Below are 22,497 nucleotides of genomic sequence, written 5' to 3'. Positions count from 1 at the left end.
ATTCAAGCGCTCAAGGGAGCGCAGGACCGGTCACGTGAGCGGTTCGCCCAATGAGGTCGAACCAGCTCCGTGACGTCACAGCCCCCCCCCCCCCCCCCGACACGCCCCCGGACCATGGCCAGGGAAAGCACTCGCTTTCCCTCAGCCTCTGCGCGCCTCAGCACGGCTGCAGTCCTGTGGGCTGCGTCCAGGGTGAATGGAACCGGATGGAGGCGCGCTGAGGCTGAGGGAAAGCGGGTGCTTTCCCTGGCCTTAGACCGCGCGCCGCCGGGGGGGGGGGGAGAAAGCCTGTGACATCACGCTTGCGTAAGCGTAAGCGAGCCCCTGCTAAAGCCGCTCAGCAGCGCGCCTCCCGAGGCCTTAGGCCTGGGACATAGTGCCCCAAACAGTGCTGAGGCGCGCTGAGGCTCAGGGAAAGCGGTGCTTTCCCTGGCCTTACACAGCGTGCCATCCGGGGGCGGGCCAGTGACGTCACGGAGCTGGTTCACCCTCATTGGGCGAACCGCTCACGTGACCGGCCCTGCGCTCCGGCAAGTGGGGAAATTTCAAAACGCCGTCAGACACACGCTTCCCCAAGCGTGCTGACGTGTGTGCGAGCCCCTACTAAAGCCGCTCTAATTGCGGCTGTAGGGGCTCAGTGCTCAGCGGGAGCGCGGCTCAGCGCTCTTCCACCAGCAAGCGGTAAGCATGTCCGAGGCTCTAGAGTTAAAGGGATTGGACAAGATACAAAGTGACAAGTCATCTCTTAGCAAACATCCTTACATACCAGGAACACTGATAAAAACACACATGAAACACTGAATATTTTGGACCTTGTTCCTTGGTGTCAGAGGCCATTCCAGGAACATTTTAAACACCTACAAACTACTTTTCATCATGAGAGACTTTTTAAAAAAATTTTTTAAACCAATTCCTGTGTAAGAATCCCAGAGAGCCATTTTAGTTTTTAAAGGAGCATTTTTGGGTTCCCGCTCAAATCGAGCTGTTGTAGAGAAAATGATTTGTGTATAAGTTGTATGTTACAATGCTGTGGGGCTTTGGGCCATAGCTATTCTAAATCTAACATGTACACGTACTATACAACTTTTCCAGTGCTGCCATGCTTGATGTGGTCATTGCAGAACGATTTGTCACCTGGTCCTTTTTTCCCCATTACTTTTCTCTTTTCATTCCTTTTTATAGGCTGTGCTATTTTTTCTGTGCTCTTGGTTAATGTATAAACTGACCATTTACCCACACTCCTGTCTTTATATTCTCGTGAAATACTAAATTACAGGATGCACTCTCCTCTGTCTAGAAGTGCAATCATTGTAGCAGTTGCCAGTGAAGATATTTTAGGCTTCCCCATGATATCTTGCCTACAGACCTAATCCTTCCCCTGTGCAACAAAGCTTGTATCCCTTCTACTCTGACTGTTTACTAAAAGGGCAATTAAACATGAGTCTATCGTCTCAGTTTGTGTTCAGTGATACATTCACTGCCGAAAAATATGTTCTTGTTTTTGCACTTCTGGGAAATCAAAACTCCTTTTCAAGGATTCCACCATCTGTTTTGTCTGTTTCAGTTTTCAGTGCAACTTGAGGAATTTTTACTGGTCAAACGTATTGCACGCCAATTTTCATTAGTGGAAACACTGAAGAAGCGGTCTGATCAAGGGAAGTCTTTATATGCTCTGAATTCCTAAGATGTGCATTGTGTGGATTGTAGATGGGGGTCTGCAATTTTATTAAACATAAGACTGAATGAAGTGTGTACTCGTGTTTGTCTTGTGTATTATACACTAGACTAATTTTGACGATATCAGATTGACCCAGATTTTAGTTCCTTCCCTGCATGAAAGAAGCAGTTCCTCATAACTGATTTTTTTTTTCCGTACCCCCATTTTTATTTCATGGTCAACCATGGCTTCCCCCCTGAGCCAAATAAAACTTTTCAGCTCCTGGGACCCCCTGGCTGTCAGAGATACTTAACGGTAAAGTTACTGGGTTTAAATCTCTCGGGGGAAACAAAATGGCTGCCAAACCTCCCGCCACCTGAAAGCCGCAATATCATTGGTTGTCGGTTCCTATTGGATAGCCATATTAAATCCCCTTTAAAAACCACGGATGGAACAGCGGTAACTTCACCAGTATGTATCTAGGCAACTTCAGAGCTGAAAATAGCGTTTCCGCAATCCAATCCAGTAACAAAAAATAAAAATGGATGTTCGGGCGGATTGTTCCTTTTAATGAAAGCTTTCATTTGAAAAGAGCGCAGTATTCACGGGGTTGAGTACGTCAGAATAATCATATGCTGCCAACAATGATATGTTGTGCATTTATTTAAAAGAAAAAAAAAGCTGCCTGTCTGTCCAGAATGTAACCTTACTAGCCATTACTGTTAATGTGTTTTAAATAATTCAAAGCATTTTGGAGTTTTAAGTAAATGATACACATTTGTGCAGAGATTACAGCTTTACAGAATACTTATATCCGTGGCTGAAACGTAACTCCCAATATGGTGCTCGTATAGTGAATGAGATTACTGGAATAGTAACAGCTCACTGTGAGACAATATTGTGCCTAATGATGTGAGAAGAACACGCATAATAACACTATGTGAAAATGTTATACTCCGTGAAGTCTGCAATATTTCTCTTTAAATCTACTGTAGCCAATTGGTTAGATTTCCCCCCCTTAAAGCAGCCGCCTGTATGGGTTTAACTCCTATGCTGTAATGTTAGTATCTCTCCTGCTCTTTTACCTCTTGCTCAGTGGTCTCCAAACTTTTCAGTACGAGGGACACATCGTATATTCTACACATTTTCGTGGGCCGAAGGAAAAAAAAATCTATTTATATATTTTATAAATGAATGAATAAGTTTTATTTGGATCTTTTTGGGATAATCCGCATGATATGATTCAGAACAAAAGAGAAATGTGATAATTACAAAGAAACGATGGTGTGCTTACACTGGGAAATGATATATAAGGAGCAAAAATATATATATTTCAAGATGCCGCGGGCCTGTTAAAATCTTGTGGGGGTCCTGATGAGGCCCCGGGCTGTAGATTGGAGACCCCTGCTCTAGCTTTTGACGTAACCTTTAGCCTGCACTGGGTTCTGTGGACAGCTTCATTTTAATCTCCCAGACATTTAGGGGCCTATGCAGAGAGCAGCGCTAGAATAAATTGGAGAGTTTAAGAAAAAGTAGCTTTAATGGAGAGTTTTATTCTCCGTATGCAGAAATGGGCGAAATCCGCTATTTTTTAGCATTACTGCATGTGGAGAATTGTAAATGAGGAGATGCGCGCAGCTGAAAGGGAGAAAAAAAAATTTGCGCATTTTTTTTTTTTCCCTATAGCCGGCGAGCTCCTGCTTCTTGCCAACTTTAGTTGGCGGAGAAAATTGACGAAAATCGCGCCAAAAACAGCCGCTAGATGGCGAGCGCGCCTTTCTGAATTTGGATATTTTTCAGACTGGCGAGATGTAGTTTCTCGCCAGCTGCGCGGCGAGATTTTCAATTAGAAAAAAAAAATGGCGCTTTTTTCCTACCTCGCCATTTTCGGCTGTTTTTAGCGCGATTTTCGCCGGAAAATGGCGAGATTGTTAATAGCGCTGCTCTCTGCATGAGGCCCTTAATGTCAAACGCTTATCTCCTGAACGAAGCTTCAGATTTAAAGAATAAAAAGGGTTGTAAAGGGAAGGCAATATCTAAATGCGTTAAATGGCAATCAATGCAGACTGCTGCTTTAAAAATGAACCATGTTACTTAGAAATCCTGATCGGTCATATAGTTGACAAATAATAGATGAAAAAATGGCCGAGTAGTGTCACGGTAGCTTATGACAGGCTGTAATTTACACCAAAACTATATATAAATATATATACCTGGGTTTGAACTGGGACGAGACTTAGATATGATAAAATGTAATTTATTCCTTGATAAAGGTGAACACAACAGATATGTACAAATAACAGGCAAAATATAGACACTTACTTAAAGATTAGGACAGAAGGCCATCAGGATACAGACTGGGCCACTTCTCCCATATATTTCAGTTGACATCACAGCAAGACAGGCAGGTCATACAGCAATACCTGCATCATCCCAAGACCTTGCATAAAGACACAGGCCTGATGACATGCAGACATGAAGATCATGAAGAACATTTGCATGAAGAACAATGGGTAAAGGGTGGCTTTGACTTATATACTATGTCAAACTCATCGCTTTAACCCTAGGTGCCGCGACGGCTAGCAAAAGTCCCTTTGAAGCTTTTGAAGCTCAGTTTGGACTTCCAGTGTGAAAAGTCACACTTTTCTGATTAGTTCCTTTTGTCCGTTGGGCCAAGCATAAGCAATTAGCAATTTAGCCTTTGATGACCAGGCAATGTGAATCCTAGCCTTTCCTGCTCATTATCATAACAGGGGGTTTCAGTTTCTCAGAACTCAACCAAAATTTCATATTTACTGCAAATCATTGCCTAACTTCCGTTCCGTAATACATACAAGCAGGTGAGACATATTAATACATTCCGTCACACCTGACGCTCGCAGAGAGACCAAACATTACAGTGTAATATGAAAATGAATAGAGATATTAATATCTGGCATTTCTTAGCGGTTAAATACACAGTGTTTAGACTCAAAAAGATATGCTAAATCCCACGGATACAAATATGTAATTCTTATCATTTTCAGCCAAGGACATCTCATAATATTTTTATATTTAATAAGGACACCCATTCAGATATCCTGCTTGGGGTAGCCCCACCCTGGCCCCATCAATAAAACCTTTTGAAGCAGGCTTTTAGCTCCCCGCATAAACAATTAGGTAATTACTTTTTGATCACTATGTATCACGCCTAGCAAGATGTCCTATCTAGCATACAGAGGTAACCCAGCTTTAAGGTGTCAAGACCATTTGGTTCCTCTTGCATTACAAAAGGGCTGGCATTCTGCCTGTACATTAGCATTAGCACACCATTAGCATTCTGCCGGTATATTTCAAAAACTGCCCCAGAAAAGCACTTTATCAAAAATATATGTCCCTCTTATGACAAAGTGATATTTTTAATATGTGGGTACTTGGGGGGGGGGTTCCCCTGAGGCTGCACCCCAAGACTCAGGGGCTGGCTGCAAACAGGTATTAAAATACTGTACACTAAAAAACCCTTCTGCTTTTCACATTCAACTTCAATTAAGCCCTTTGAAGTCCAGATTTCCTGAAAAGACACCATACAGTGGAATTTTCTTAAACTGTAGCTCATTAACCCCTTATGACCCAGTGGGTGTGTTATGCAGACACTGATCCAGCAACAACATCATTTACACAGGGGAATAAGCATTTTCATGTTATAACAAGGGTCAAATCACATTTCTGGGCCTCAGCCCAGTTAACCCCTTGTCTCCCTGGTGAGGTTAGAGGGGGCCCTTGGGGGGTAACCCCGTTAATCCCGGGCCAAACCCTCACTATCGTCACAAGTAGAAATTATGGTTGTATTGGCTTGAGCGACGTAAAAAGCAGTGTTTCTCTCCACAGACAGGAACTGGAATACTCAATTGCGTGCACTCTGAGTAACCAAATTAATTTATTTACTAATTCAGATGTGAGAGTGGTAAGCAAGACTAGTATCAAGGTATCGCCACAGTGTGATGCTAGTTATTGAAAAATATTGGTTTGAGGCATAATGGGAAATAAATAATGGGAATACATATTGATTCATTCTAGATCATTGTTTATTGTTTGATTTTCCCAATCGGATCTCTTAATGATTCATCATTGTGAATCCTGCCGGCTGCAACGAGTTAAAGAAAAAATACTACTTCTTTATAAAATGTACCTGGGATTATATATCGAGTCTCAAAGTCTGATAACCGTGTGCATTCCTACAATTGTCTGTGTTTTTGTCAAAACAGTTTCACGGATGTCATAATCCAGTTGATTTTAAAGGAGTTTTGGGATAAACTTGTGGTTCTTCATTATCGAAATGTATTTGAACAGAAATGCCTGATTGCAACAGATGGCGTAGCTCTGTGTCACGTTTCGTGATTGCCTATTATTTGGAATAACCATGTTTCAAACTTCCAAAGTAGCATTGCCTTTAATTAAAACCTTGCTCAGGCCTTTTAAAGACCACTTTAGAAAATGGTAAAATTGGTACTTTTAGCTATGTGGGAAATATACTGAAATGCTACAGGGTTTATCCCAGGAACATTTGAATTTGTCATTCTTGGCTAGCAGCTCCTTTCTTGCTTATGTGGCCTCTGGTATAAAAGCCATTTTAATGGAGACTGCTGTAATGACAGTTTGTGCTTTCAATTATAGTCTTCATATCTGACCAATGTGTGGTCTGTTTTCAAGGCTTTAAAATTCCATTTATTGCTCTGTTCATGGCTACAAACTTTCATCGCGTTTCATTTATAGAAAATGCAAACAGCCTGACACATCAAAACAAAAGAGGAACATTGTTCTTTGCTCATTATAAAACCGAGCACTGACATTTATATGCTCATTTCACGCAGACCGTGTCACTTTTGTTTTATGTTTTTATTACTGGCAGTACTTTGAGAATGTTTTTTTTTTTTTTTTAATGAAGTTAAGGTTTTTAAATATTTAATGCTGCTTGTCAAATAAGCCTGTTCCATGTTTACTCTTTCTTCTCTGAACGTACTTGTAGTGTCATGCCACTAACACAACAAACGTGTTAAGTTGTGACCCACTTTCTCTTTGTTGACTTGTTCATAGATAATAATTGCTTGAATTTACATATTTAGAAAAATGCCAGTGTGTGCGTAGATAACGCCGCACATTCTGCCTAAAAAACGCTTGTTATTTGTTTAGAAAGATAGACGTTTGTTACATTTTCCCATAATGTGGAGACAGAATTCCTGCAGCCTGCATTTCTACATTATGGTTTAGTCTATCTCTAGTCAAGAATATCGGAATTCATATACCTATTAGTTTATATAATACGCTTTTGCTTTCTTTGCCATATCATCTTCCTGGCTCAAATTGGCAAACGAGAATGACAGATTAGGAAATCTTTCCACAGATTGGTGGAAATACCTTATTTTTATATATTATGTTTTTACATTCCAAATAGCATCTAAATAAAATGAAACTCTATTTGCAATACATTTGCTGAGTGAGTGAGCGGGTTATTTAATGTTGTTTTTTGTGTTTTTCAGTTGTCTCCCACCGGCACAGAATATGATGGAAGACAAAGGACCACGTGTGGCTGACTACTTTGTGGTCGCAGGGTTGACTGATGCATCCAAACCACTAGAGGAAGAAATACACTTTAATGATGCCTGCCATAAAACCGCCAAACCAAAGGAACCAATCACAGACGTGACAGTGATAATAAGATCCATGGGGGAGGAGGTGCCTCAGGGGTATATTTGTATGGACTCTACACCAACTGGAGTCTCGGCCGACCTCAATAATGGAAGCCTCAGAGGGCCCCAGATTTATCTTTGTTACAGGAGAGGAAGAGACAAGCCACCTCTCACGGATCTGGGGTGAGTCCCCACATTAAGGCATTAACTTTTGTTAGTTACTTGGTATGTTCGGCCTTTTATCTGTTACTTGTCCTATGACTAATGTATTGAGATCTGTAACCAAATTTCAACTGTGCCTTTTAGCAGCTTTAGTCTCCTTACTCGTCTCCCAATAAGGCCAAGATAATCTTCCCTTTTTATTTTATTTTTTCAATAAAAGCTTTTGGTGCCTGCTATGGATACATAGCAATGTTTGCTTATTGTAATCTGTATACCTTCTAAAATGGAATATTACATGTCTAAAATGCTAATCTCAAAATGCCTCTCGGTTGTTTAAATATGCATTCAATGCAGCTATCTTTGTAGACGAGATATATCTGCTAGATCAGCAGTCTCTGCTTCAGAGATGCACAGAAATTGTTACTGCTGGGTAAGTGTTGGGAGGCGACTGCAGTGGGTATAGTAAGTCTATGCCGTTTGCTTTCTCATCTGTTACCTCTCACGCTTTGGTGGATACATGCAATATAAAGTGCTGGGGTTTTTAGAATGCCCCTGAAATGTTTTCAATGTAGAAAAAAAAGATGGAGGCACAAAGTACTTATGCCATAGTAGTGGGCAGAACTAAAGTAACGTTTCGGGGACACAACCCCTTCCTCAGACAAAATGTACGTGTCCCTGAAACGTTAGGCCGCGGCCAGGGTGAACGGGCGCTCACGACCGGGACCTCACGCACGCCTTTAGCTGCAGCGATTTGTGGCCTGGGTAGACGCGACGGAGGGGGGAGGGGGGGGTGTGACATCACAGAGCTGGTTCGCCTTCCTTGGGCAAACCACTCACGTGACCTGGCTGTCACGCCACAGAATCAAATTTATTTGATTCTTTGCACACCCCATCACGCTGGTGCATGCGCACGCGGTCAATGATCATTGCCTTAAGGCATTTTGATCATGCCGCGCGCGCTGTCGCACTCGCCCTGACCGCGGTCTAACTTTTGTTTGGCCCACTACCATGCAGTAAACCATAGCAATTTGGCCTAATTACTTGTGCGCTTCCATCTTCTTTTTTTTTTTTTCCTACATAACTCTACGATAGGTTTCTATTTGGAACATATGGTATTGGTGGGTTAGTTTGCACCAAGGGCTTCTCTTTTTTTTTATTATAACTTATATTGGCATTGGGAGTGCCTCTGCATAACTTTGTACTACTGAAATGTTCTCGGTGCTTATTACAATCATTGTTATTGGCTGCTTAAAGCAGACACCAAGTACATGTAAAACACTTTGGTTAGGGTAACAAACGGGACATTCTTCTTTATTAAATCCCGGAGGTTAATGCTCCAGGAAGTGAGAGCCTGAAGGAGATCATTTCTCTTAGAGCCTCGTGACCCAATAAGCCAAGGCGCTTCAAATATGTTTAATAGTCTTACTCGAGGAGGCATTTATTTATTCTGTATTAAACCAACCTCTATAAATTAATAATGAGATATCACTTATTTTCTGCATTTTTATTTCATGTGCAAAGAATGATTACATGTTCAAGTCATAAATGCATCATGTTCTAAAGCAGGGGTGTGCAAACTGGGGGGGCTCAAGATTTTCCAGGTGGGGCACGGCGTTTACAGAGATCCCTCGCTCTTCCCCCAAGGCATTTAAATTAAATGCCGGAGGACCGCGCAAGGCCCCTGTAACTTTCTCCTACCTTGTCTTCGGCGAAGCGTCGTCATGGTAACTCTGTGTGAAATTACGCCGCTGGTATCACGTGACGTTGCGTTACCATGGCAAAATTATGTCACATGACCCTGCGGCATCATTTGATGCCCGAGCAGGGGTGGGAGGGGGCGGGAGCATGGGGGGGAAACTTTACGCACACCCCTGTTCTAAAGAGTTAAATTAAGTGTGATCCACAGCAGAGCTTCCCATTTAATTTAAACTGTTTGTCTAGTGCATGGGTGGCCAACTCCAGTCCTCAAGTGCCACCAACAGGCTGGGTTTTAAGGATATCCCTGCTTCAGCACAGGGGGCTCAATTAGTGGCTGTCTTCAACTGAGCTACTGATTGAGCTACCTGTGCTGAAGCAGGGATATCCTTTAAATCTGACCTGTTGGTGGCCTTTTGAGGACTGGAGTTGGCCGCCACTGGTCTAATGTGAGCACAGATATAAGACTTTATCCCTTTGTACAGCCAGATAATGCTCTGTTGGCTTCCCCAGCAACTAATGTTTAATCTTTTGTTTATTGGAGTCATTATCTTGTATTGATGCAATAGCCTCTAATGTTGAAGGAGCGGAGGTCACTCCTTTCTCGGATACGATGTGACAGACGTCACACAGAACTGACACTTGTCCTTCAATTTGACATACATGGTGGGGAGGCACTTTTTTCGAACGAACACTGGCCCAACAGACTTCTCCTATGGGGTCATAAGACTTTAGTGGCTTCATTCTCGGTTCTTCGGTAGGCCTTCAAACACATAGGGTGAATGTCCGATCATAATCATATCCTCCAACAGTCTGGCACCACTTTGCTAGTCTGCTGAAGATGGCATTTGTTCCTATTATTGCTCCATCTTCTCCTCCTTCACGCGCTTCAGGACATATTAGTGCCACTACTTCAAGGGGTCCGGCTACCCGAGCTATTTCCTTTAGAAATTCCAACTTCACGACCACGTAGCCCAAGTACGGATAGCTAGCGTCACTGAGGCCCCACACAACACGTCCATTCAGCGGCTGCAGTGGCATTGTCGCAGATATCGGTTGTACCATGATTGGAAGATTATAGACACTTGTGATCCACTATCCAGAAGAACCTTGCATGGTTTTCCTTCAATAGACGCCATCACTCGGGCAGAAGGGCCAAGAATCCCAATTGGCAGATTGGGGTACCCGCAGATGCTCGCAGTAGTAATGGAGCTTCTCTTCGCATGGGGCCTGGCATGCTCCCTTACCAGGTCCCTCTGTCATTTCCCTTCTTCTTGATGGCTTCTTTTGCCTTTGCTGCCTTGCAGTACGCAACCTGATGTCCATGTTCCCCACACTGGAAACAACTCATACCTTGATTTCTAGGGAACCGTTCCGGGGCGTATCCGAAAGAGTACCCGCTGAGGCCTTCTTTTTTGGGTGCCGCAGCCATCGTCAATGTGTTTATTTGCACCGTTGGCTCTTGAATTTGTTTTGTAAGCTCTGCGTTGCTAGCACCGTTCTCCTCACAGCCTCCTGCACAGGCGACAGCTACCCTGGCTTGGGTAATTGTAGTTTTAAGTGCCGCTCGCGTCTCTTTCTTGTCCTCTTCCGCACGCACTTCCCAGATAAGCCGTTCAAACGTTGGGGGGTCCTCTTTCCTGTCTCTCTGTAGTCGTCTCACGGTTAAATCGTCCAATAATGCACCCCGATCGACTTATTCTACTTTCTCCTTGTCGGCCTGACCAGCTTCAATTCTTCCCCTTAATACCACGTGGTACAGTAGCTTCTCTATTCTATGTAAGTACTCGGAGAACTTTCCCTCATCCTGGTGTAGAGAATTCCTAAACGTATCGTACAGATCATCAGCACTCTCCGTGGTCCCATAAGCACTTTCCAGTACATCCAGATAATTGATTACTGTCGTCTCTGAGGACGGCACGCGCAACGTCTTCATAGCATCTAATGCTGGGGCTCTCATACTTTCTGTAATCCTTTTTCGCTTCTCCCCATCAGAACACAGCCAGTCACGCACCATTTGGGTATCAGTATCCATCCAATTTTCAAAATCATCCTCCCCTTCAGGGATAGGCTTCACCCCAGAGAATGTCCTTAGTTGTTGGTAGGGGCTATTCTCACTGATGGGATTCATGACTATGTCTAGTACTTGTCCCACCGCTTGTAATAGGGCCTCGGAGGAAGGGGCAGAAATTTCGTTCAAGGGTTTTGGGGTGGCTGCACCCATCTCACTCAAGTACATCTAGTCTTCCCTTCCTTCAGTAATAATTATTTTACTCTACCAGTCGGTTAGGGGGGCAGGTCATGAACTGCAACAGCGGGACTATATTGAGTAATAATAGTCCACAAAGTTGTGGCATCTACCCCCGGGTACACTTGTGGGTACTGTCTGTGGGTCAATAACTTAAGAGCATACACAGAATATAATAAAAAATATTCATCATAATGTAACACACTTTTTTAAATCTGGATTCCCCCCCCCCACCCCCACACTTGCACTGTTTCAAGCACCCCATTAATACCTTCATCATCCACAGTGTTAGGGATTCCTGTTACTAAAAAGGCCTTGTCACGTTCTAATCCCGCCCTGGAGCACCAGTCGGTTAAGATGGTGGCACTCATGGTGACAAAAAAACCTTGTTCACTGGACAAAATTGTCGCCGTCACGTTTTTTTAATGGACAGTATCAGTAGATATCCCTGCGCTTTTGCCCCCCTTTATGGTGAAAATCTCAGCAGTGCTTCCAATGTTACCCCTCCGTTAACTACCTCAGACTTATATGTTTTTTGCTGATGCGGGGTCCTGAGTTCTACTCCCCGTTTGTGCTGCGTGTATTTACCAGCTGAGCACGTGGTCATACAAACGGGGCACGACACCAGGGTAGTTATAACAATTTTATGAACAATAGGAAAGGTATAAACACAACTCTTAAACCATCACCGCAAACCTCGCTGGTTGAGGATCAGCACAGTACCAGTGTTACACTTGCAGTACAACCCCAGCGATGCACAATCCTAGGTATTGGAGAGTCTTGTATTACCCCGGACCACCCTGTGCCATACAGAGTCCTGGTATATGCGCCAGCACATAAAGTTGGAGATCATGGTGGTTAGTGTGGTACCGTGGCAGGCCTGTGTCTCGCATCACTTGTCTTGGTGATGAAGATCTTCTTTGTAGTTACTCACCGTTTCCTTAGGCTGGAGGCTGATAATCCCCTGATACTTGGATCAAAGAGCCTGCCTGCAGACTGCTGCTACTGCTTACTGCTACTCTGTCTGCTGCAGCTTACAGCTGTTGCCGCTGCTTGTTGCTGCTGCTTGTTGCTGCTGCTTGTTGCTGCTGCTTGTTGCTGCTGCTGCTTAAGCTACGCGTATAGTGACGGCGACGAGACGGTGTCGTCAGGCTGCGGTCGCTGCAAAAGGCAAATTGAGATGACTTCCTGCGATTGCGACCAAGCCGTCGTTCCGTCGCGCTTACTATAAGCGCATGCGACGGCGGAAATGCATTTGTTTTGACGCAACGTTGCGTCGCTGTCGCCGGCACTATAAGCGCAGCCTTGCTGCTGCTGCTGCTGCTTATAACAGGAACCATTCTCTGCAGGGTCCCTCTTCTCCCTCTCTCTATGTGGGGCTCATGCAGACCCCTTTGTACTGGAGGGATCTGCACACAACCTCACTCCATTAGCTCTCAGTAGAACTCCCCAGCCTCTCCCCCTCTTCCACTGTCACCAACTGTCCTTGCACTGGCTAAGCACAGTCACATGGCCCAGTGGAAGGTAATTCTTAAAGGGGCCATGTCCTGTCCTGGTAGCAGACACAGGGGGTTACAATCTGATCGTCGTCTTCTTACTAATGCGCATTCTGTCGGGAAATAGGATAGTTTTCTGGATTGTAAAATACATTTTCTTTCCTTCAGGGTGTTGTATGAGGGGAAAGAAAGATTAAAACAGGGTTGCCAGATAATTCAAGCTACTCCATATGGACGTCCTGCCAATATCAGTGGCAGCACCTCGCAAAGGGTGTATATCACCTACCGCAGAGCCTCGGAGAATATGACCCAGAATTCCTTGGCCGTGACAGATGTCTGCATAATTATACCAAGCAAAGGAGAGAACCCGCCATACACGTTTTGCAAAGTGGAAAAGAATCTCAACAGCAGCATGGTAAGATCCACATTATAGGGTGCTCTGTGACTCCTCTTCCAGGGTAATCTAGACCAGCGGTGCGCAAAGTGGGGGCGCTGGATTTGTCTGGGGGGGAGGGGGGGGGGCGTGGGCGGTTGCAGAGGTCCCACGCTCTTCCCCGAGGCATTTAAATTAAATGCCGGGTGATAGCGTGAGGCCTCTGCAACTCTGAAACTTACCTGGACTCTGGTAAAAAATGGATCCACAGCACTTGAATTGGAAGTATCAAAACGTACATTTTAATAGCAAATAATCTAAAAGACCATCACACTGTGACATTTCAGGCCTCTTTACCCTTTCTCAAGCTAAGCTGGAAGCTATTGTTTCAGCCACTGATAGTAAGTCTGCTTTATCTCCGCCCCCCCATGGCACTCGTGTCATAAGGCAATGAAACCTAGACAGCCATAAAAGACCCCCCTGCACAGACTGGTAGAGGTTGCTACGTCCCCATCCCAAAGCAACCAAGCGCCATGACTCAAACGCTTGGAAACGCAAGCAGGGAGGCACCATGGGATGCAGGAGGCGGGAGCCAAATGAATACAATACGCACATCTAAATACACCGCAAAAAGTAGTGTGTGTTTTTCTTGATGGGACATCCCTGCTGTATCATTCTCAAGGTATATACAAGACAAAAATAGAAAAATATATATTGCAATATGTAATGACTGTGAAGATGGGGGGGGGGGGGGGGCGGGAAGACGCACTTGCGTGGTACAGACAGTATTCAAGCGTTTATGCATTCAATGCAAAGGTGAAATTATGAGACGGGAATCCCTGAAAATTCTTCTCCGTGGTGAACGGATCAGTTGTATCTCTCCATATAGTTTATAAAAGAAGCAAAAGTGGTATAATACCGTTTTTATAAAGATAAAAGGAATGTAGATAAGTGTAAACGCACTCGCATACTCCACCTTTATTACATGCATGTAGACCACACTGGGTCAAAAACCATTTACAGCAGCCAGACAACGCAGGCGCCAGTCCTCCGATCCCCAGCAAGTTCTCATGGCCGCACTTTCGGATCGTCACATCACGAAGGGCGGCGGGGAAGATGTCGATCCAGCGTCTTCTGTAATGGAGTCTCTGCTTGCTGTCCACCCAATGCGTTTCACTGCGTCCGCGCCTTCCTCGGAATTCCCCCCTTTTATAGAGCTATTGCACTATATATTTTCGTATGTTTCACTTTGTATGTACAGTACCTTGAGAATAAAACATCGGGGATTGTCCAGCAAGAAAAACTTAAACGGTATACTGCACTATAAGCCTGGAAATCGTCTACTTTTGTGAGTGCATCGACCCTATCTTTAACTCTTATCACTTTTTTTTTATTTTTTAAACATATTGCACTATTTTCCTCCTCTTTCTATATATCTTAAGATTATTTGCGCCCTTTTTTTTTTGTTCTGGATACAATCACATGTAATTACTAAAGCATGTAATAATAAGCATGTCGTCGTCGTCCTCCTTACATATGCTGTGTAGATTGTTGGGCTACTGTGTTTTTATCCCTTAGAAGTTTATATGTCACTTATTCATGTGTGTGTCTATATCCATATCGCACCATCTATGTACATGGCGCTTTACAGCAGTAATACACACGACATGATAGGAATAAGCGCATCCGACCAAAAGTAAAACATTAGGAAAAGGAGTCCCTGCCCCGAAGAGCTTACAATCTTCTTTTGAAATTTGATTTTGGTATATTAGATACTATGGACTTTCTTTGTATTTTTTTTTTTTCTAGTTCTCAATTTTGTTTGTTTTTTGGGAACATGGTTGTCACTCCCTACTCTCACTGGAACGTTTTTGTTATTTTCTTGAATTGCACACATTTTGTGAATCCCCCCGTCCCCCCCCCTCTCACCACTATGTCCTGTCACTCCCTTTTATATATTGGTCAGATTCACCTTACAAGGTCATTGGTGCTAGTAATTTGGAGCCCCTCATCCCAAAAAGGGCCACCTTAAAGACACAGAATAAATAAGGGATCGGCACTCAAAATGCACTTTATAAAAACAACTTTATTTCAGTAGTCCTATTTTAAGAAAAAAAGAAAATGTTTCCAAAACTATACGTTTGATAACCCAATAATATATAAATGCATATGAAAATAAGTGCCCTTCTAGCCAGGTAAGGTAAAAAAAAATGAACAGTAGAATGTGAAAAAGAATTGTGACAATGACATCTACAAAAAATTACCAAATTACAAAAATATATAGAAAAAATGTATTTCAGAAAACAAACAAGGAATGAAGGGAAAAAAAAAAGGAAAAAAATCAGGAGAACCCAAAATAATTAAATTGATATATCTTTGAAAAAAATAAATACCTTGCGAGATCCAATCAATTCATCAATAACATCCAACTGCATGTCTCGTGCACTCAGATGTTAGCATATGGTTCCCAATCGGGGTAATTTCCAAACTGGGTATTAGATCTGGGGTGCTCAATTCCAGTCCTCAATCCTCAAGACCCCCACCCAACAGGTCGAGTTTTCAGTATATACCTGCTTTAGCATAAGTGGTCCATTCTTTGACTGCACCACCTGTGCTGAAGCAGGACTATACTTAAAACCCAACTTTTTGGAAGGGGAGAGGGGGGAATTTGAGGACTGGAATAGAGCACCCCTGTACTAGATCTCAAATAAGACAACGGAGGGCCTTCTTTCCATTTCACTTATCTTAATGTCCTGTCCGTTTCCAAATATACACATGAATTTTTTATATGGCTGGCAACGAACCATGTCCATCTAGCCATTTCCATCTAATTTTATATTTGGCCCCTCCTGGGTTTTTATGTGGCTTTCACAATGAAGGTTTGACAAAAACTAGCAGGAACATCACACGATTAGCCGAACTGTGGCAGTCTATAAACCAGATTCACGCAGAAGACGGTGAGCTTGCTGGGTTGTAATGCAGATCTGCTCATTGTATGAATGTTTTCGTAAGCAAGAAAAATACTAAATTTTTTTTAAAAATCTCGTTGCAGTGGGGCTCGGCAGTATACCTCTGTTACAAGAAATCAATTGCAAAAACCAATGCAATATCTTACAAAGCTGGTAAGTAGAATACCTGGCGTGTGTGTTGCCAAATTCAGACCCTGTACAATGTACCTACACAGACTAATCGTGGATACACGGATCCTTACCATTGAGCTTTTCGCTCCCTGGCAACTTTTTGCATTTCACACTAACCTATAGAAGGGAGCCATGTTACCGGACTTTAGATCCTTCCTGTAATAATGTTAAGGGATTGTATAAAACTCCATTTACCAGTCCGTTTATCCGGCAGCACCATGGGTTATAGACTCCCCCTTCCTGAGGTAGGACAGGAAGAACCTTGCACCTCCCCTATATAGGCCCTATATAAGACACCTCCCCTACATAGAAACCCTCCCCCTTTACCTGTGCCGCGTGTTTTCCTGCCTACCTTGTGGTAGGAGCTTGTGCTACGATTCTACTTTTATTATTTTGGAGTCTCCCTCAGGAGGTCTCTGATCAACAGGTGACTATGGCGGAGGGGGGTGTCCAACATTGCGTCCCATGCAGACAGCCTTGCGGAGTCAACCAAAGCCCCCCCTGCAGCAATCTGTCAGCATCAGGTGGGGGTGTTGACAGGAGGTGCCGTGAGAAGTGCCACGTCACTGCCAGCAGTCGCACACCCACGTGGTCAGCAGGCGCCCTTTGTTGCATGGAGATGGGCACCACATCAGTCTCGGGTCCAAAAGTGATTGTGAATATCTGCATAAACGTCCCAACGTGAGAGGAGAAGGTGTCTGATGAATCCCAACAAGAACTGCATATAATCTAATCTAACTCTACACCAAATATAGTGATGGTGATTAAAATAAAACAAACTGGGGTTCCTCATTTCTTTGCCTACAAATAAAGCTGTATAAACATATAACAATCGTGATTTGTATTAGGAATAAAACAAATGTATTATATTCCTTCATGATGTTTGGGTTTGCAGGCTCCAGACAGAATGAGCAGAGACAGAAGCATTGAAACATCTGTGGGCAGAATTTGGGGGAAACACACACAGCACAGTATTATCTTCTTGAGTCTAAAAAACACCCAAGGTGTAGATTGTGACTTTAACCTTTTGGGAAGACTTTCTCTAGACTGTAGAGCCAGTAAGCTTCCCTACGTATAAGCAGCATATCCTTGTCCATTCCAGAGACTATGGCGTTGACATGCTGTGTACCCATAATTTTGAGAAGAGACCATTCTCTTGAGATGTTTAAGTGCTTTACAGTGTTGGACTATGGCGGTTCTCCGTCTCCATGGCCAATCTTGCTCTTATGCTCTATAAAGTGAGTTAACATGCTGTATGTTTAACCCACATAACACAACCCACAGTGGCATTTTAAATATATTATTTGTGTTGGGGGGGGGGGGGGCATGTAATCCTTTGTTTAATCGGGTAGCTTTTACCACTCCTAGGCTGGGTAAATAGATCTCCTGTAACAATTATAGAGGCAATTTTGTGTACCAATGGACTGAACAAGAGAGATGCATTAAAATTCCAGGCACGAGCAAAAGGAACCTATAACAATCCAGAAGCACCGACGAGTGACTCAGACGCAAGTTCTTCAGCGTAATGTTCAAATTACCAAACGCCAGACCATCTTATTTAGGACAGAGTACGGGCATCTACAAAAAAGACAAGACCCGGATGAGTAAACTGAAATTTGGAGACTGATGCGGTGCCCATCTACACGCAACAGAAGCGCGAGCTCTGGATGACTTCAGCGAGAGTATGAGACATCGAAGGAAGCCGGACTGCACAGGCGCGACACCGGCAGAGGATTGAAAGCATCTGGACACATAGGACCATAAAGACTGGACCCCTGAGGGTCTAAAGCACATTCCACTTCCTTTAAAAAAGGCTGCACAGGTTGCCGAAATGTCTGTTTCCTTTGACTAATTCTAGTATTCCAGCATCAAGATAAAAAATGGAACATACACAACTGTTCATTGTTCCAAAAACAGGTGAATTCATGCCAGTTCAGGATCTAAAATGTGTAAATCGGTGTATCTGTAGGGAGCATTTCAAAATGGAGTCATTAAATCCAGGGGATTTTATGGCAGCATTCGATTGAAGCTATTCTTACCGGCATATTCCCATCTGCCACACTCGCCAAACATTCTTGAGATTTGCCATGCAAGAAGACAAAGTGAAACACTTTCAATTCAAAGCTCTGCTGTTTTGGCCTGCTCCCAGAGTCTTAACAGAAGTAATGGCGGGAGCAGCAGCAATCGGGGAGTAAGATATTTCCGTAGTATTCGAACTGTACGACTGGCTACTAAAAGCAACATCACAACAACTCCTGGAAAACGACATTCGCTATGTACTTGGATTTCTACAAGATCTAGGCCTGGTCATAAATTGGGGGAAAAAGCAAATGGAGACCAACGCAAAGCATTCACTTTTTAGGTCTGCAATTAGACACAAGCGACAGCAACAACTATTTATCAGCAACCAAAAGGGAAAATCTGATGTCGGATCACTCAGGACTTTCTCAACCATTTTGCTGAAGCTGAGTGCTAGGGCTCATGTCGGCTGCCATAGAAGCAGTTCAATGGGCAAGACTGCATATGCGTCCACCCCAGACAGGTCCTAAGGGAGTGGAACAGAAATGCAAGCTCACTAGAGAAGTCTGCTAGAGAAATCTGGAGGCATTAAGGACAGTCTTCAAAGCACTGGAAGCTTTCCAAGCCCAGTTGAAAAGCAAGCCTATGACAATGCAGAGGGACAATGTGGTAGCGGCCACATATAAATTGCAACGGGTGTACAAGCAGCACAACGCTCAAGAGGGAGGCCATGCGGATGCTGTGATGGACAGAGAACACCAGTGTCTCTCAGCAGTTCACATCAGAGGAAAGGAGAATGCCGATTATCCCATACCGGCTCAGAAGAGTTGTGCAACCTATCAACAGAACCATGCTGGATACTACCAGACAGGGAGGACCTTCTGTCTCAAGGTCCTGTACACCACCCCAACATCAAGAGACTGCAGGTGACGGCTTGGAAATGGAAAGGCGAATGAGACAAGGCGTCTATAGTCACCACTGGTAGATCCTATTACAGTCTCGTAAAATGGTGACCTCCAAGATTTCCATGTCCATCGCCACGCCCCCCCCTGTCGCCCTCTCGTCTCCTGCACTATAAGCAGGAATCGCTATTACAACGGTGACGGATGACGTCATGCGGTCGCGTCGCCAGAACTATAAGCACAGCCTAATACCTGGAGAGAATGCAGGAAACCGGAAAACCTACTCATCCTTTTTTTCTGGGGGAAAACAAAGCAGGCTTCTAAGAGGTCTATTGCAAGATGGATCATACAGACAATACAGGTAGCGTATCATACAAACAACATGCAAATTCCAACGGGCCTAAAAGTCCACCCTACAAGAGCGGTAGCAATGACCTCGGTGGACAAAGCACAGGCATCAGCAGAACTGCAAGTCAGTACATGGAACAATATACACACTTTCACAAAACATTATAAATTGGAAGTGCAGGCATCCCAAGTATCCGCATTCGCACAAATGTCTTACAGAACGGAGTATAATAAACAGTTTTTCTCCCTGTGCCTCTCCCTGTGTTCTCTCCCTCGCTATTCCTGCAGTAAATACTATGGTGCTCTCGGATGAAAGGAAAGGGAAAATGTGGCTTAACGAAAATATCGTCCATCAGGCAGCACATGGCTTCCCCTTACCTTGTATCCTAGTTTGAAGAAGAAAAAAGTACATTGATGTTGAAGGGATCCTCGTTGTCTAAAAATGTTTACCTAACCATGTATTGCTATGAACAATACTGCCCAAGTAAATGAGGGGGGAAGTATCCTATATACTGTATGTCAGCTGCAAGCTTCGTTCTGTCCTTCGCCTAGAACCCATGGTGCTGCCGGATGCACTGGAGGAAAATAAATCTTCGGTAAGCCAAACTTTCCCTTTCTAGATTGTGAAATACCCTAATCACTTTTGTAAGCTCAAGGTACCAATTCAACTGTTACTGGAGCCAAATAGTTCTCTCGGGTCTTTACGATCTTAATGATTCACCATTTTTACTGTAAATGTCCGTGATCAGCTGTTGGATGTTTTGAATGTTCATCATCTTATTAGCGGTGATTGTCTTTAAAGTGCTTTTCAGATATTGAATTGTAATTTTAGGGAGACTCACTTTAACTTTGCATACATTTTAGTCTACAACAGGAGTGGCCAACTCCAGTCCTCAAGAGCCACGAACCGGTCGGGTTTTAAGGATATCTTGGTTTCAGCACAGGTGGCTCAATCAGTGGCTCAGTCAAAGACTGCGCCACCTGTGCTGAAGCAGGAATATCCTGAAACCTTGACCTGTTGGTAGCTCTTGAGGACTGGAGTTGTTAACCCCTTATCTAGAATATGAGTGCGCAAAGCTTTGGCCCTTCGCCCCCCCCCCCCCCCCCACCCCCCCTGCCCTGCCTGCTCAGCCACAGTTCTCACGCCCCCCTACCTGGTATCCGGCGTCATTTGACGTTGCGTTACCATGACGACGCGTCACCCGAACCCGTCGGAGAGAAGGGAGTTGGAGGCCTCGCACGCGCTCCCCGGCATTTACTTTAAATGCCTTGAGGAGGAGCGCAGGGCCTCTTTAACTTCCATGCTTCCCCATTCCCCCACCCTCCCCAAAAAAAATCTCGCGCACACCTGATCTAGGGTAAGTTTTGTTGAGCATAACATTTTTTATGTTTGAGGCCGTTCCTAATGCATCTAACCAAGGATAAACACTTGGGAATTGTTGATGTAAATATATTCTGAAGTGAGTCTAGCAGCAGCGTTTGGCATAGAATTCAGTGGAGGAAGGCGAGACGACCGTAGAAGTTACAATATTCTAGACGTTGGAGAATGAGCGCACACATTGGTTTTAACAGTGTCTGTGTGACAGAGGAACGGGCCTTTGTTAACAATGTCGCCGAGTGAAAATCCACTGGTTTTGGTAACGGTGTGAATGTAAGGCTAGAATATGAGCGAGGAGTCAATTGTGACACCAATGCCGTGTGTTTGTGATACGGTGTGTATGATGGTGCTGCCAACAGTAATAGAAAAGGGGGTAGTGAAGCCAGGATTTGGAAGTGTGAGGAGCTCTGGTCAAAATGTTAAGTTAGTCGGCGGGGGGCTATCCAGGGTGAAAAGAGTTTAGGGACTTTGGGTCTGGACAGTAGGTGTAAGGTGGGTTTGAAAACTAAATTTTTTCTATCAGCTATTTTTTTTTAATGCATTTCATGTGTTTTTTTATAGGGTTAATATGCAGGTATCCTGAAGAGGATTATGAATCATTCCCCTTACCAGAATCGGTGCCTCTTTTCTGCCTGCCCATGGGGGCAGCAATTGAATGCTGGCCGTCAAACAGCAAATACCCTCTCCCAGTCTTTTCTACCTTTGTATTAACCGGAGCATCAGCTGAAAAGGTACAAGACATTAAAGCATGAATGCCCCGTAGGCTTCTGAGAAAGAGTGCTCAAGGCAGTCTGCAAATTATTAAAAAACAATGTGTACACTTAGGGAATTATACAGAAGGAAATCTAAGGTCAAATGAAGAACACCCATATTCCCCATGGCAGTCTGAAGGTAGACATTATTAAGAGTCCTTTTGGTGTTTGTATAACCATCATTAGTTTGAAATATGTAATACTGCCAATATCTGAGAAGGCTGCACTTGTGTCTCTTTTTATTTATTTTTTATTTTAACCTTTGTACCTCTGCACTCTTCCTTGGGAACAGACCAAACCTGTCCGCTCTTACCCTGCTGTAGTGTAAATTTCAGCTCGGGAAGGAAGGAAGGAAGAGGGCTGCTCTGTAGAGAACCGAGAAGGATTAGTGATGGAACTTCTAGGCTCACGCACAGCAGCAGATGTCCTGGGTGGGAGTCCTCTTTAGAGAAACAAATAATATGTATCTAATTTATCTTAATTATTCTAATATTTTAGCATTTTGTAGAAATCCTTAAGTTCAGGGGTTCTCAACTCCAGTCCTCAAGACTCCCAACAGGTCAAGTTTTGAGTATATTCCAGCTTCAGCACAGGTGGCTCAATCAATGGCTTGGTCTTCGACCCTTGAGTACTGGAGTTGAGAACCCCTGCCTTAAGTGAA

The 22,497-nt window shown here is 43.9% G+C and overlaps 1 protein-coding gene across 7 annotated transcripts in view; it reads left to right on the top strand.

Moving 5' to 3' along the window:
* The window catches only part of DENND4A (DENN domain containing 4A), a 71,134-nt gene that overhangs the window by 13,531 nt on the left and 35,106 nt on the right, over positions 1-22,497 (top strand). For 6 of the 7 annotated variants that reach the window (XM_075575356.1, XM_075575352.1, XM_075575355.1 and 3 more), the window contains exons 2-5: positions 7,174-7,506; positions 13,093-13,339; positions 16,350-16,419; positions 21,646-21,815. In XM_075575356.1, the coding sequence (XP_075431471.1) occupies positions 7,174-7,506; positions 13,093-13,339; positions 16,350-16,419; positions 21,646-21,815 (820 nt within the window). Of the gene's footprint in view, positions 1-7,173; positions 7,507-13,092; positions 13,340-16,349; positions 16,420-21,645; positions 21,816-22,497 lie in introns of those variants that run through there. The other variant, XM_075575358.1, reaches the window with a different exon arrangement.

Source organism: Ascaphus truei, chromosome 18 (assembly GCF_040206685.1).
Source record: "Ascaphus truei isolate aAscTru1 chromosome 18, aAscTru1.hap1, whole genome shotgun sequence".
In the NCBI taxonomy this organism is placed as follows: Eukaryota; Metazoa; Chordata; class Amphibia; order Anura; family Ascaphidae; genus Ascaphus; species Ascaphus truei.
Note: the sequence above shows the minus strand (reverse complement) of the source record. Positions and strands in the feature narration are given on the sequence as shown.